A 17,646-nucleotide genomic window follows, 5' to 3' on the forward strand; every position below is an offset into this window, starting at 1 on the left:
AGGACGTATCTACAAGAAGACACTACAAAATACTACGTAAGTACAGTTGATGAGTTCACAAAAGCATCTTTAATTTCTTTTTTTAACTTGATCATCTCTTGAATACCTTCTCCTTCGGATGTGTTGTACTCATTCGTATCAAAGTCTTCATCGGGCAGTGATTGTCCGACCCGATGTTTTAATGCTTCCATAGACATGGATGTTAGATTTTCATCCAAGACCCTAAAATCAATATCATCCCGGGATGGATGCATCCGTATAAAATTATGTAGCGTTGTTGTTGCAACAACTATTTTGACATGTTTTTTTGAAGGAATATGTTGGCATATCTTAGATGTTGACCCATTTTTTCCATACACCAAATGCTCTCTTGATAACAAGCGCTTTTTCTGTCCGGACTCCTGACCTACCTCTATGTGCGATGTAGGTTATTCTTGTGTTATTTTCAGGCTATTTCTGGGTTATTTTCAATAATCCTGAAATAACCCAGAAATAACCCGCGGTCTTTATTTTTGTGTTATTTCGGTATAATTGAAAATAACCCAAAAATAACTTTCGCCGCACGCAGAGCTGTGTCAGGAGTCAGCACAGAAAAATTTTTGCTTGATAACACTCCGTAATGACGAATATCTTTTATTGAAAAATTCATTCATTCCTCTAATCACTTGGCTGTTGCGCTCAAATCAGGAAGGTAGTACCTCACATCGGGGAATGACTTTAAAAAATCTCGTTGTAATGGATACCCGAAGCAACAATGTAATTTTTTCTTGAATAATATCATTATTACATATCCTCAAATCAAACATTTCATACACGTTTTTTAATGTACTAATATAGAGGCATTGAAAATTTGTACTCATGTCGCTAGGTTGCAAATGTGAATGTTGGGCTATCTTGAGCACTTTCTTTCCATCCAACCATCATGAATGTAAAACACATATTAAAATCATAAATTGCGAAGATATTCTATGTAACAACTTCACACCTTCTGATATATGCAATTTTCTCAATGTTATCAATACGTGCAACAACATATATGTCGTTAATTGCTTCGATACAACTTTATTTAAAAAAATCCATTAGACCATTATTTTTTTGTTGTAAAATACTAATGTTAAAATAAATAAAAATATCTATACCTTGAAGAATGACATGTTTCTCGTATCATTACAAATTTCTCTTAGTGTTTGCGCAAAAGCAAGATGTATGAGTTTCACCATATTGGTTGAAAATTTCACCAGAGTTAACCCCGATATTGAAATACTACCTGCCCGTCTTTGGAGCGTTGGAATCGCTCAGAAGCAACACAAATATACTCATTGTGTGACATAATATATAGTGTGATGGCTAGAACTTTCATGGATGTAAAGCACGACGATCCATGCGAACCATGATTAATCTGCAATTCATCGAACAATCCAACAAGTCACATAATATTATTTTTGACATCCGAAACATGTTATGAATTATGCTTGGATGAGCTCTGAGTAGCTTGTCAACCCACTTATCAATCATAGATAAAAATGACACAAAATATCTTGTACATTTCTCTGATATTACTCTTTAATAAGTTATACCGTTGTGGTCTTATTCATTTCTCGATCAACAATCTCTATAATTTTCTCTTCATTCGATAGGTCCATTTCACTATTATATGCATGCTAGAATATATAAAAAAAGAGTAAATTGTGCTAGAAGTTAACATAAATGCTGAAATGAATCATAATGAAAATACTACAACTACTTTAAATCATAAATATTGAAATGTCATATAAACATGACAAAACACATAATTCATCATGAAAATGTAAATTATGACAAACCAGTATCCGAAATACTAATAAAAAAATCAATCTAACTAGGCTGATTCTCTATAAAAATATCGGAGCGAAGGAATCCTTCATTCCGACACCCGGGTGAAGAGAACCTCACGCTTATTTCTATCCTTGAGAAGTTTTACAATATATAAATATAGGGGCATGTCATCAAATATCTTTGGATTAGAGTCCAATTGTTTCATAACATTTATCATAATCGGGTATCCCTGTAGAGCTGTGCGAGCACTGGATGCGATCTTGGTGCAAATCTGCTTAGATAAATGTGCAGCCCAGTCTTTATCTTCTTTTTACCCTTCTAGGTGGAGGTTGCAGAGTGCTTGGAATGAATAATTTCACCTTGTTCATTCTCATCTGATGCTTCCTCTGGGACTTCATTAGAATACACAAATTCAGGCTCATCCAAATTTTGAGTGGGGTCCTATTTTATAGCTCAAACATTGGTACTTGTAACCACAACATTGAGGAAAATAATATCAAGCTTCTCCATCAAGCTTCTCCAGCTCCGGGTCCATTGCAAAAAGTCTATTTTTTTGCATTGGGCATGACCTACAATTGATAAAATTCGACTTCAAAGAATTCTCATTTCAATAAAATCACAGTTTAATAAAATATTTTCTACTTACTGAAATTTTTCTCGCTACCACTCCTTTGATCCATCCACTATTTTCTTAACAGGCCCCAATTCTCTTTAGCTCCTTCCACAATTTTCAATCTTTTTTTTCAGTTGATCTCATTTATTTTTCAACTGAGTTTTGTCATATCATCTTCCTTTTTTTTCATGAAAGATTTTTTTAATGCTTTCCCAACCTTTCTTTTTGAAGTGCGTGGTCGACATATTGTGAATTTCCATCTCTCAAACATAAATCACAAAATATGAATTTTGTCTTCCTATCCCAAAAGACAGATATCCCACATTTTGTTTATCTTTCTGATGTATCGCGCAGTTAAAACATTTGGGCAAATAAATATTATTTAAAAATTTAAAAAATAAATTTGAAAACTAAAATAAAATTAGGTAAAAAAGAAGATATTCAAATTAGTGCTTAGTGAGATCAATTTATCAATGAAGAATCCATTCAGGATCATCAATTGTATTATTCAGTTTTTAAGCCCACATAGTAACTATAATTCATAATGGTCTGTGTGATCTAAGTCCTGATAGTATCTGTAGCAATAAGTTGCATGTGTGATCTAAGATCTTGTAACAAATAGTGGTGTGTGATCTAAGACCAAGATATTATCTGTGAGAAACAATGTCGTGTAATCTAAGACTAATTAGTATCTGTGAGAAACAATGATGTGTGGTTTAAGACTAGGTAATTTTTGTGACAAATATGCAGAGAATTATAGAAGTCAAAATTGGTGATCGTTGGGTCCTTTGTTTTTTTCCTTCATTTCTCCACATAACATCTCAAAAATGAAATGCGTCTCAGCCCAAACTTTAAAATCATCAATGAAAAGGCCAAGTGCACAATCCCATCAATCTCAAGAGACAAGCATCAAACCACCATCACTTCATAATTAACAAGAATCAAAACAACATCGCCTAATTCATATGTCAATACGTACCAAACATCAAAATTTTAATTCTTACTCCTAATATATACACATATAGTTTAGATGTTAGATCAGTAATTTCATTTCAGTTCTTACTCAATCTGAAAAAAAGTATTTTATGGAGAAAAATATGACCACTGTTGGCTCTTTTGAAAAAGGGTCATTTGCACACATTCTGGAGAAAAATATGACCACTGTTGGCTCTTTTGAAAAAGGGTCATAAGCATTCATATTTACATGCATACCACTCAAATCCTTATCAACAAATCAAAAATATCATAATGATTATCTTTTTAAAAATGAAATATACATTTTCATGCATAGGTTTTTGACACCAAGGTATCAGGAATGCAAATATCAACCTTTGGGTGTTAGATATGTGAATACATAAGAAATGTGTGGTATGTATGTAAATTTTCCTTTAAAAAAATATCTAAGTACTAAAACACTATCACACGACTCATCTATAAATACATCTAAAAAAATTTAAGAACTAATGCACCATCAACAATAAATACTATCTCTATTGGTTCTTTTGAAAAAAAGATATAAAAACCAATACAACCCAAGGTAATCTAAGGTGGTAGAGTCTTAGAAACATATTATTTCCTCTATTTTTTTCCTCATCTTTTCCAACCTGGCTCCTCCGGGACTGCTTGTCATGCACATATTGTTGGATTTTCCCGACGTAACCCAAAGTTGGCTCATCCCGTTTTGATGTGATGGTAGTCTGAATCTTTTCGAATAGTGGTGGCCATACAGTAGGTATCGATCATGATATCCTGAAGTTTTCTGTCATGACTGTCCCGTGCCTGGAATCGGCATCTCATTCTTATCATCCTTTATCGTCATAAAAAATGATCTCACCGATGCTGCTTTGATGGCATGAGCATTGTGATCTTGGGCCCCACCCAAGGAAAAAGTACAACGTGCTTCCCCTTCTTGGTGGAGTAGGTGTTTATGTACTGATGATCTGAATCCTACAGTCAAATTGCCACGGTTTCTCAAACAACAGGTGGTAGGCATCCCACCACATCGGATCCTGCAGCTGGCTTGTAACCACGAACTCCGCTAGGCAGCCCCTGTTAATTCTAAACCCGTTCTCTTCCTTCAGCCATGTCAGAGAATACAACTGGGAATGCCTCTAAGTCACGAGGCTCATTTTCTTCATCATCTGATTAGACACTACGTTCTTGCTCTTTCATTCATTGATGATGAGACTATATATCTTCTCATTTGCAGGTGTAGAATATGTTGTTGTGAAACCATTACAGATCTCTCGAAGGTGATACACCTGTTGCACTGCGAATGAGAACTGCGCCATCGGTGATGGTAGTTTGAATAATTCTATCCCTGTTTCTTAGCCGCCTCCTCGTCGCTAACTTCCTCCATGGTGCCTTGCTCGGTATAAGGCACGTCTTGGCTTGTCGGGTAACCAAATGCAATGTGCCCAAATCCATGACATCAAAGGCATGTTCGACCAGTAATTGTAGTATGCGTGCTCCTGCTGGTGTCTCCAATTGTGGTGGCTTCCGAACAGGTGGTGATTGCTTGCTGCGTTTTTGCTATCTCTTCACCTTCAGAACTAAGGTCTGGACATTTCCGAGTGACCAATAAAGATGCAACTGCAAAACATTGTTGATAGTGGGCTTTAGGCTCCCCCAAATAACGGGCTATGGTGTGTTCTATTGGTTTGACCAACTCACACTTTATTTGCAACTGGTTGAACTGCGCTTGAACTCCTCCACTGATAAGTCTCTTTGCTACGTGTGGTAGAGCCTCAGAAATATATTATGGAGGTATTAAGGTGGTAGATACTTTCTCTGCATATTTTTTCTCATCTTTTCTAACTTGGTAATCTTATCACTGTCTTCTCTCTTTGTCTACCTCTGCAATTTTTCCCACCACAAGAAGTTTGCTAGTTGTACTCGTTTTTCCTCAGACACTTTCTCATACTCAAAGATTCACTCAACATACTGCAACCAATTGTTAAAGTAGTCTAGATTCATAACTCCATTGAATTATGATAGATCCACTTTGATTTTGAAATCTTTATGTCCTCCCTATGTGGCTTCCTCTTTCGGCCTTCTCTGATACTGAATTTCAAAGCGTCGATTCCTGTCTTTCTTGTCGCGGAAGTCATCCCTATGGAAGGGATTCAGATCCTTGTCTATTTCCCCCATTCTAGTCTTCATGTTGTGATCGAGGGTAATTTCCCCTTGGTTCCATTGTCAATCTCTGCAAGCCTCCGCTGAAGACAACTGAGCTCTCGCTGTATGTCTTCTCGGGTAGCCTCGAGCTTGTATCTCCTTGGTGACATGGTTAGTGTTTAGGATTTATTGGAGTAGAAAGGGTAATTGATGATGGGAAAGAAAAATTTTGTTGAAGATGGCTTGGGTATGACAATTGCTAGGAAATCATGTTGCTAGGAAATCATGTCTTCTCGGGTAGACTTGAGCTTGTATCTCCTTGGTGACATGGTTAGTGTTTAGGATTTATTGGAGTAGAAAGGGTAATTGGTGATGAGAAAGAAAAATTTTGGTGAAGTTGGCTTGGGTATGACAGTTGCTAGGAAATCATGTCTTCCCGGGTAGACTTGAGCTTGTATCTCCTTGGTGACATGGTTAGTGTTTAGGATTTATTGGAGTAGAAAGGGTAATTGGTGATGAGAAAGAAAAATTTTGGTGAAGTTGGCTTGGGTATGACAGTTGCTAGGAAATTTTAGGATAGGACTATGTCTGATACCAATTGATGTCAGAGTTAACCCAAATCTCAATGAAAGGAAATTATTATGGTTGAAATTCAAACGGTTACAACAAAGACTATTCAAAACAAGAAATAAACAACAAACAAGAACAAACAATCCCTTAGAGTGAGGATGAGTGCGTTAACCCAAATCTCAATGAAAGGAAATTATTATGGCTGAATTCAAACGGTTACAACAAAGGCTATTCAAAACAAGAAATAAACAACAAACAAAAACAAACAATCCCTTAGAGTGAGGATGAGTGCGGTGAACACCGGCTGGACAACAACATACTTGTATTTCAAGGAGGTTGTTTGTCTTCATGGGATATCTAGGAGCATCTCTTTTGACCAAGATGTGAAATTTCTTAGTCACTTTTGGAGGATTTTATGGGATAAGTTAAGTACAAAACTCCAGTTCTTTTCAGCAACTCTCCCTTAGATAGATGGGCGGATAGAGGTTGTAAATTGCAGTTTGGGAAATCTTCTTAGATGCTTTGTGGGGAAGAGCTTTAAGATGTGGAACTTAACTCTTTCTTAGTTGGAGTTTGCCTATAATTTTGTACTAGTCAGCCCACAAGTCACAGCTCCTTTGAGATTGAGTACAGGCAGAACCCGCTTACACCATTGTTGCTAGTTGCGCTACTATCAACCATTGAGTTTAGCACTGATACCGAGGTTCAAGTCTTGAGATTTAGATCCTACATAAACATGTTAGAAAGGAAATTGACGAACAAAACACTAAATATCAAAAGTAGGCAAACAAGTCCAGGAAGACCACTTGGTATGGATCAGACTGAAAAATGAGTCATTTCTTGCTACTTAATTTAGAAAGGTCAAGTCTAGAGATCTTAGTCTATTCAAAATTGCTGAGAAGATTAGTGATTATGCTTACAAGATTGACCTACTGAAGGATTATTGTACTTGTTACCAAATTTTGAGGGCCTAGATGTCTCTGGAGGCAAGGGCAAAGACCCTCCTACCCGAAGAGAGTGATGCATAACACAATTTCCCGCGATATCTCGATATGTGATAATGACTCCTGCAATCGTGGGGTGCCCAACCAATCGAACTGATCGCCCTTTTTTATTCAATTTTATTTCATGTCCTTTATTTTCAGTAACTTTTTTTTTTCCTTTCTTATCCTTTCCTATTTCTTTAGTTTCTAATTATGTTATTCTCTCTTAGGGGACCTTAATATAGCTGTAGTCTGGTTTTGTAGTTTTCAGCTTAGGTTTAAGGTATTTTGGGAGTTATTTTCTGGTTTTCTTCTCTCCGGAATGTTGTAACTTCTTTATTTCACAAGTACCGTGTCTGTAGCGTGCCTAGGAACATGCGGTGGATTACCCTTGACGTCCGTACCTCACATAGTGGTCGTTTGAATGCTGTTTACAGCTGGGACAGCTGCCTAGCGCCTCCAATCTGCCCCCCAACAGCTGGTCTCACCCCTTTCTCCCTCCACATGCTGCCTATTCACTGTTTCCTGCTCGACAGCTTTCTAGGGCGTGGTCTCCTGCTGTTGAAATCAGGAATCTGCACTTTTCTGCTCCAGATTCGCTGTCCTAACCATCAGTCGTGCTGATTATCAGCTTCCCCCCATCCTCCCACGTCCGGTATCATTCCTGCAACCTCTCCCAACACCTTTTGTGCTTTATCAAACCGTCTAAGAGTTCTAGAACGGTGTCAACTTTGCTTTTAACAAAATAGTAGGAAGCATCTCTAGAAGGAAGCTTCTTATACAGGGCATGGATTGTCTGTTTGCTTAGTTTCTATGAGGTTTTGTACTGGTCTGAATAGGAATTAATGTTGTTGCTTTTCTGATGAGTAGAGGAAGTTGAAGTTTTAAGCAATGGAAAGAATGCCCCTTTATTCACAATGATCAGAGAGAAATTCATGTGCGTAATATTAATAATAAATTATAAGATAGTAACTTTTATCTATGACAAATTCTCTAAATTTTTCTGATTATTTTGTTAAATTAACTTCATAAAAATTTCTTTAGTTTATGAAGTAATGCTATGTGAAACCATTGAAGCTGCAAGTAGACTTTTATCATAGTGGATAATCCATGTAGTGTATTCACATTTGATTGGTAAATATTGCTTCTAATGTAATAACCATATTTAGGCAAATATTTGTCAGGTACCATGCGCTGCCATAATTTTATCATAATCTTGAATGAGATATTTTGTTAGTTAAAAATAAGTTTTTCATTATTTTGTAATATATTCCACACACACACACACACACACACACACACATTGTCTATATATGTTATGAATGTATCTAGTTCGTGTTCAACCCAACAATAACATTTGAAGTTATGCTTTTATTGTTTATACTTTTGATGAATTTTGCTTTTTAATATTCATTTTTTGTCACTCAGGCATCCGCTATGAGAAGTTCCCATAGTTTTCACAGTCCTGGTCATATGTACCATGAGCGAGTGGATGAACGAAGAAGTAATGATGGTAGAGGATGTCGCCAAGAAAGAGCGGACAACAGGAGATCTACAAGCGAGAAGTATGCATTTGATAGTGAAAAGAAACGTAGACGACATGGACATCCTCCAAGCACGCCAGGTCTTCAAATTGAACCTACATTTAATGCACAAAGTGATTAATTTGAATAATTTAGGTCTGAGTTTTGTTTTTGTGCGTGCTCTCAACAAGTCATGTCTATACTCGATTTTGCAGGTGGATTTGCTTGGGATTATGAAAGACATGAATGGGAGAATACACCTACTAGAGAAAATAGAGATAGGTATTCCGTCTCTCATCGGTCACGTTATGCATCACGATTTCCAATGCTAGCTGGTGCTTCGCCGGATGCACATTTGGTTTCCCCTTACTTGGGTGGTCAAACACCTCGGTTTGCAGGTATGGAATGTTGGAGTTAACAATCATTAATCTCTTCAGAAAACTTGGTTTCTATGTTTAGCTGCCCGCTCTCTATGCTTTCTAATTAAGACATTGATTAAGGCGTGACCTCACCATGGGATTCTGTTGCACCTTCACCAGAGCCCATACGGACCAATGGCAGGCCCTCTAGAAGATCTTCAGGCTCTTGCGAAGTTGAAAGGTCACATCAGCTCACCTTTTCAGTTGCATCAAATTCAGAGGTAGCTTTCAAATGTTTAAGTTTGCATCCTAATTCAATTTGTATTTATGAACCTGTGTCACACCATCCTTCTTTTTTCTCTTTATATTATGTATGTCATCATTTGTAGCTGTGTTACTCCGAGAGATCAACATCATCCATTTTGTTTGCTTGTAGGCTTTCAAACTGTTTAAGGTTGCCATATCGTTTCTCTTCCTTGTACGAGTTAATGCATGTAGAAAGTGTTTGCATTGATGAAAGCAATTCTTATTATGTGATGCCTTGGATAATAAATTGATGATTAAATAGTATTGTAGTTAATTTTAATAATTCATATGGCCTGCTTTATATTCTTTGGTGAAGTTTGGTTGCGGAAGTGGACAACTCATGCCACGTGTCTAAACTGTAGAATGATTCTATGAACTTCATGACACTAGAATTTCCATTCCATTTGTTTGTTGGGCCATTTACATACATAGCACACAATTCTTGTTTATTTACATATCGTACACCTAAACTTTCATATTTACACTCATAGCACATAAATCTTTAATATTGCCTGAAAATAGCACTATTACCAATTTTAAAAGTCACATGCACATTTTCATGCATAAGTTTAAAGCACCAAAGTGCTATGCAAATATGGAAGTTTCGGTGTGAGATATATAAATGCATACGAATTCTGTGCCAGGCCTTAATTTCAGTCCCTATATTCTTATACTTACTAATGCTTGGGCCTGCTTGTTTGCAAATGAGGAAAAGGAAAAGCGGAAGTTAAAGAACTTGAGATCATTTCACTTGTTTGGTTCATATAGGCGAGTTTACGGTGATGCGTGCTTTAGGACTTTAGGATGATGTTTAAGGGAATTTTACATTGATTTATACTTTGGATGATGTAATGCTTTAAAGTTGCTTGTAAGATGCGTTCGAAAGCTCACATGCGCAGACTTGCGCTTGCAACACCATCACATGTGATACACACATATATGTGTTGATGGAAGTTGAAGAAGTTTTTTGGTCTGACATTTGTGTCTTTATGCATTTATCCTGGCATCAACAAGTTTAGTGTTTTTTTCATCCATGAGGAAAATTATTTATGAATATAATTTTAACAGATTTTATAATCATTTGTCATCAACAATTTTTTGAAAAGGAAAATAATGAGATGATATGTAAACATTGAGATACAAGGTTTACTTTTACGTATTAAATTAATCAAAATTGTCATGAATAACTCGCATAAGTTTCATATTTTTAAGAAGATTTTATATGATTTTTTTTGAAGCAAAATATATTAAGTAAATAAAGAGATGAGTACAAAAAGGGCATCTAACAAGAAATGATAAGAGTAAAAAGTGAAATACAATATGATAATGATACAAAAATAAGTCATTTGGATCGCCAATTTTGAAGCCTCGTGAGTATTGGAGAGACGATAAATTTTTTTCTGTATCTTAACCTGTAAAGCAAAAAGAACATGAAAACTTTTATCCACCAGGTCATTAGAACTTTGAATGCTCCAATCATAATAAGAAGACTATTGTAGTAAGTGATTGTCATTATTTTCACAAATTGAATTAATTTATGGCTTCACAAGAACTTGCAGAGTATTCTTAATGGTAATTTCAACTATTTATGAAGAGATTAACGCTAATGGGCTTGCGGGAGCAGGAATATTAGTCATATTCAACTCAATAGAAAATGATCTTGGCCATAGATTGTAAGAACACATTTAAGTAGATGAGTGGAGGTCTTAAACCAGTTAAGCGGGGGGATCAATCCGAGCATTAGATAGAGTGTCTATAACTGAAATTTTGGAAGCCTCAGCTCAGGATGGGTGTTGAAAAAACTTTATGCCAAAAAATATGACATGAAGAGTTGTTTGAAGGAATATTTTCAATTTTTATGTTTTGCCAATATTCTAATGATAGAAATCCAATCCTTGAAAGTGTGCAAGTTGCTGATTTGATCCCGAATAGATTTCTCACATAAATCATGACAAATACATATTTTATTTAATGAACATTAATTCAAAGCATTACAACAAATGTAAACACCTATAATTTGAGAGGTGACAATCTCTCCTAAATCTTATAATTAGAGAGGTAGGAAATCTCTCCCTAATGTTGAAGACACAATTATAACCCTAACCCTAACCCTAAATATATTAGCCTTATTTATACCAAACTATAATAAATAATAAAATATTAAATTGCCCTTAGGCTAATAAAAGATAAAATTCCCCCTAAGCTAGACATGTGCAACAATACTCCCTTCCTAAAAAAAAAAACATTGTCCTCAAGGTGGATAAAAGAGAACTGTTGTTGGATCATCGTTACACAATGAGAACCTGTAATGTTTGTTTCTCACTACAATACCCCATAAGTCCTTTTCTTCCTCTCTCTTAATCTTTGTCTCTATAAGAAGCATGAATTTGACCCCTGAACGGGCCCCCATTTTCTTCTCCTTCGACGCTTCTGTCTGAAATTACATTATCTCGGGCCTTTGTGTCAAGGTTGTTGGGGTACTCTTGTATAGTTCTCCCATTGTGCTGCTTCTGTTAACCTTCTCCATTTGATTCTTGTACTCCATTATTTGGGCTAACTCCATCGTCTCCTTCAATTCCCGTGGTCTCAACTGTCAGAGTGCTGCAAGTATATTGGGCTTTAGACTTTTCATGAAGTTCTCCTTAAACATTGCTTAAAAAATTCCTCTTTATTGTTCTGACAGTTTCTCGAATTTTTCTCTATACTCCATGACAGTCCCTTCCCGAGTCAATGCAAAGATTTGCTCATGTATGTATTCTTCTTGAATGACTTCGAAACGTTCCAATAAGCAATTCTTAAAGTCTTCCCACAAGTGAATCAGCTATCATGCCTCCCTCCATTGAAATAATGCTAAGGCTTTCCCCTCAAAATATAACCATGCCATCGTGAGCTTTCCTCTCCATTCAGCCCATTCGCTGCAAAATATCATTCCATCTGTTACACCCACCCATGTGTCTTCCCCCTCGAAGATCCCCATCTTTAACTACTTAAATCTAGCATTTCTACCCCCACTTTCTCCGTATTTGGTTTTTCCTCCCATGTATCTAGGGTAAAACTCCCTCGTTTGATCACAATCATATTCTATCCTAACTTCTTTCTTTCCTTCTTCGAGCCCCTCCATATCCCTTGCATGACTCCATGTTCTGGCCCAACCTCCTCCATCTAAAATCTTATCAGAGCCCCAGGAGGGATTTATTGATAGTTGATGCTTTCCTCCTATTGTTGCTCTTGTTCAATCTCTTTTCTTTTCAATTGAGCCAAGGATTCTTTGGTCAGCTCTTGGTTAAGGCTTACAAATTTAACAGTCGATGAGGTCTTAGATTGCATCTTAATAAACCTCCTCATCATTTCCTCCAAGTGCTTGAATCGACTGTCAATGGAGGCAAACCTTTTGTTTCTGGTTGAGAATTTTTCCTTTATCCCAAATTTTAGTAGCTTTAAACCTTTTGTTTCTGGTTGAGAATTTTTCCTTTATCTCAAATTTTAGTAGCTTTACTTCTTCTTCCAATCTCTCTTCCAAAGCATCCACTTTCCTTGTTGCTCTCACTTATTATGTTTAAATTTTGTCGATAAATTCTTAGGTGATTTGATTTGCTTTTGTAACAATTCGACCGTGTTGCTGACGTCAATTCGAATATCGTTTGTATGGTGAAATCCAGTAGCTTCGTACAACGAAATCGCGTTTGTATTACAATTTTAGAGATCGTGTATGTTGAAATCGCTCGTATTCTGTAAGTCCCAACTGGTTAGAATCACGATTGTATCATGCGGTCGCGGACGGCGTTGCACGCCACCATCTCATCGTTCGCTTCCTCGATCACCCAAATTCACGACTACTTCACCATTTAAGTCATGAAAGCGTCGCCTTTACGCTGCGATTCCATTGGCTGCTTCCCTATTAGTGCAAATCGCGACTATATCATGAGCTTCGGTTATAAAGGCACCTTTACACTGCTTCCCAGCTAGTGCGAATTGTGATTGTATTGCGGGTTGCATTCACGAAGGACGTTGTAGGCCTTAATCCCGATCTGTAAACCTGTATGCTATGATTCCAATGCTGTTTTCTAGAATTGAATGTTCTGACACCACTTTGATATGATCCAGAATAGATTTATCACAGAGATCAAAACAAACATATTTTATTTCACGAATACCAGGTCAAAGCATTACAACACGAATACATAAAGATAAACAACCACAATTCGAGAAGTAGACAATCTCTCCCAAACCCTACAATTCGAGGGGTAGTAAATCTTTCTGAAAGCCCAGCCCTAACACTCAAGTATAATCTCATGCATAAACCTAACCCTAAACATTTATACTAAACGATAATAAATAATAAAATACTAAATTGATCTTAGGTTATTAAAGGACAAAATTGCCCTTACGCTAGGTTAGCGTAACGATTGCATTAATCAAAAGCAAAGCGGTACAAACGATAAAACAAAAAAAAATGTAAAAGAAGAGGATGAACCTCTTGTAAATGTACTCAAACAAAGACATGAAAAGCTGTTGTACATGAGCTCAAATAAAAATTAACAAAATAACTTGATCTGCTTTGCTCACTTTGTAAGGCTTGCTCCGAGAATGGCTCGTCAACAACCACATGGTTTCCCATGAACATTGCTACTGAAATTATAGCCTTAATTTTAGAGCCCATAAAACAACCAGAGGGGAGTTCAAAGATATCCCCTCTGGTATAACACAAGCTCAAGGGCTGGATAGTGTCTTACTGCTCTCGCATTGAGTTCAAAGATATCCACATCAAGGTCCTAAAGCTAGTAACAACTGTAGCAATGGGGTATCTCCTTTTGAAGCCTGCTTGTAACATCCAATTCCACAAAGACTTGACATAGAGGGCCTAGTAAATAATGCTGTTGCAATATCCACCCGTAATTTCTTTCTAAAAATGGAAGCTAAATATAATAAGACAGATTTTCTTGAAATAGTGCAGATGAAATCGTGGGATTGATATCCAATCATAAATGATTGGAGGCTTCGTAATGAAATCTAAATAAGGAGATTCTTTTAACATGCACAATGGGAGACCACTAATATTGTATGAGCATTGTGAGAAATTTTTTTTTGTAATCTGCTTCTAATAAAAGCTTTATGATGGCACTTCTAGGTTCAATAAGCTCAATGGATTAGTCACCAATAATTTGTAAATCAACAAAAAATTTGTGATTTACCTCCTCGCTAGGCTTTGATAAAAATTTTCCAGTAAGTGAAAGGGTGAGAGGTTTAGCAAACACATTTTTTGATAAAAAAGTAAAGAACAGATTTGCCTTGAAAAGAGGACTTTATGTTGATGGTTTGTTGATATTTGTTGAAAGAAAATGGAGGATTATTTAGTGGAGAGAGAATTTTATTTTCGTTGGATTCAAACTGCAAATCACATACACAAAGAAGTGTGGAGGTTGAGATGAAGGGAGCAAAATCACCAAATATGTTAAAAGTGAAGCCTCAAAGATATTAGGGGTCATATGGGTCCTTGGTGGCGATCTCACAGGGGTGTCAACCAATGTTCTTTGAGAAGTCAATGTAGGAGAATGTGTAATATCAAACGGCTTTGATGGGAATCCAAGAGGCATCAGTGCAGCTCGAATCTCTTCAACCTTCCTGCCTCTTTTCGCTTCCAGTGTTTATTCGTTTGCCGTTATTCGTTTGCTACCAATGCTTAATAAAAGAATCTAACCTCAGAGCCAGAAAAAAGTAGAAAACCGAACTCTGAGCTCCGCTCCGGTGTGCTCCACAGTGACTTCAAGAGAAAGAAGAGAAATCTCTCAAGCAGCTCAAATCAATTTTGAGGTTCTGCTTGAAAGGATTATGGAATGCAACAAAAGCCTTAAAAGGGGGCAATAAAAGTGATTGAAACAGCCACGAACCTGAGAGGCTCCGAGGAAAAGGTAGAAAACTGAACTCTGAGCTCTGCTCCGGTGTGCTCCACAGTGACTTCAAGAGAAAGAAGAGAAATATCTCAAGCAACTCAAATCAATTTTGAGGTTCTTCTTGAAAGGATTATGGAATGCAACAAAAGCCTTAAAAGGGGGCAATAAAAGTGATTGAAACAACCACGAACCTGAGAGGAGTAAAATTCTATCAAAAGTGAGAGAGAAGAATAGTGCAGTGCGAAGGGGGCTTTCATGTTACCTAGGAGATAAAAAATGGACAAAATGTATGTGCTGACGTCAAGAATAACCCACACGATAGGTTCACCCAAAAACCCCCAGATAGTTAGTTCATGTGAGACAACTGAGAAGTGGAGTACCCAGGATAAACCATCGTTATGCCAACGGATGATCACACTACTTGCACGAAGTCAGTCACACGGCTATAGCAAGACAATGAATAGAGGATCTCATGGAGACAATCGTATGCATGAAGACAATCTTATCCTAGTTGATTTTAGAAGAAACTTAAACATATCTTTTTATTAAATCAAAATCATCCCCTAAAACTTTCGATGATTTGCATACATGCTATTCAATTCTTATATCTTTAAATATGTAACCCACCCCTAAACTTCAATTTTTACATACATGCAACTTTACATATGCTTGCAAAGGTGTATATTATATTTTAAAAGTAAAAATGGTGATATCTTTGATGTGATATGAAGGTTTTGGGTGGTATGAATGCAAAATGTAAAAGTTAGGTGTTGGATATGCAAATACATAGGAATTGGTGATATGTATGCAGATGCTCCTATATTTTTTTAATTCATTTGATAGAAAATCAATTGATCTTAAAATTGCATGCATCGTGTATGTCTTTAGTTTTAAATCCTACTGAAAAAGATTAATAAAAATGTCTCGTGGTCTTCTCATTAGGTCACATTACTCGTTTTCATTTATAGCGTGCTTGTGAATTGAGTTTTAGCAGAATTACCTGTTAAAGCCATGGAATGATCAGACTGCATTTAGTAGTTGACTATAAGTTCTTTTTTATATCTATGTATTTCCCCTCAAATCTACTGGTTATTTATCATGTATATTTTGATTAATCTATGTATCAAAATTTAGGTCTTTTGGCTTTACAGTTCCATAAAGGTTTCTATTAAGGCATTTTTTTAATCCAATGAATGATCCACTGATATGCTAAATGTATGAGATCATGCACGCCACTAGTTTTCATAATGCTGAAGAGTGGTTCTTGATCTTATTTTGAATTTCATACGTAGAAATTAAAATGGAAGATACTTCTCTTCTGGCAAGCCAAAAACTTCTCATATGCTCTACTCAGTTTCTATAGAAGAATGCAAGTAAGAGTCTGTAAATGTTTGATGTGGAATACTAGGATTACTTGGCTGAACACATTCTAATAGTTGAGTTGGATTCTAATTGCAAGGCTTTTCAAAATGCTTCTTATGGGCCTTTTTTTACCAGCAAAGTCTAGCTTCTAGCAATCAAAGCCAATTCAATACTTTTATTTCTCTTTTGTATTCAATATGATTAGGATTTGGAAATTTGGAGAAAATGCTTATTCCCGTGGCCCACCAACCGGTTTAAACCATGAACTGGTCCTCTGGCCAAGTTTGGTCCAGGTTGAAAATCAAGTTCACACAAACAGGCCATAACTGATGGTGAACCGATGGATTAGTTTGTTATTGATGAATTGGCTAATGTTGATCAATTTTTTACTTGTAGAATCCCTCCTCACAAACTTGCTTATTCCATTTTCTAATATTTATTGCTGTTTTTTTTTAATCTTTGTAATTTAAGTTTCCTGTTATGCTTCACAATTTTCTTATGTCATGCTAGGTTAATGATAATGAAAGAAGTTCTTTAGCTACAGACCAAAGTTATGAGATGACAGAGGAGATGTTGTACGAGATGGATTACAATGCTGATCGTGAATGGTATCTAGTTCAGTTTAATAAGGAATTTATTTTCTTATCCTGTCATCTTTTGTTTTTTATGGCCTTATATTTCATTTCTATAATATGAGTCATTTGTATCATTTCTAACTATAGCCAAGGGGTTTGAAGTCTTAATTTTTAAGATGGATGTACGACCTGTAACAGCTCATTACATCAGAATTTAATTTTTCCTTCAGCAATTTTAATTTAGAAATCATGTAGATGCTGTGCCTGTTCTCAATATTTCATTCTGTGATTGTTTTATGATCCTTATCATGCTTCCAAATTGACCAATATATATATATATATCTGTGTGTGTGTGTATGTGTGTACAGATCTATCATATGATGTGCACACCCGGTGACATGTTGGATGACCGCTTCAGCTTAAGTCCCCCTTGTCTCAGTTTCAAATCTATCTAGGTCGAATTAGCACATATGGGGTGGACAGACACATGTCACCGTTCATCTTTTCACTATATATTATCTCAAATTTTAGT

The 17,646-nt window shown here is 36.3% G+C and overlaps 1 protein-coding gene across 1 annotated transcript in view; it reads left to right on the forward strand.

Moving 5' to 3' along the window:
* Nucleotides 1-17,646, forward strand: part of LOC110025413 (pre-mRNA-splicing factor ATP-dependent RNA helicase DEAH7-like) — a 49,395-nt gene that overhangs the window by 9,254 nt on the left and 22,495 nt on the right. Inside the window, 4 exon segments of the mRNA XM_020725874.1 lie at nt 8,527-8,722; nt 8,837-9,019; nt 9,122-9,261; nt 17,050-17,147. Coding sequence (XP_020581533.1) covers nt 8,536-8,722; nt 8,837-9,019; nt 9,122-9,261; nt 17,050-17,147 — 608 coding nt within the window. The 5' untranslated portion in view covers nt 8,527-8,535.

Source organism: Phalaenopsis equestris, unplaced genomic scaffold, assembly GCF_001263595.1.
Source record: "Phalaenopsis equestris unplaced genomic scaffold, ASM126359v1 Scaffold000297, whole genome shotgun sequence".
Taxonomy (NCBI): domain Eukaryota; kingdom Viridiplantae; phylum Streptophyta; class Magnoliopsida; order Asparagales; family Orchidaceae; genus Phalaenopsis; species Phalaenopsis equestris.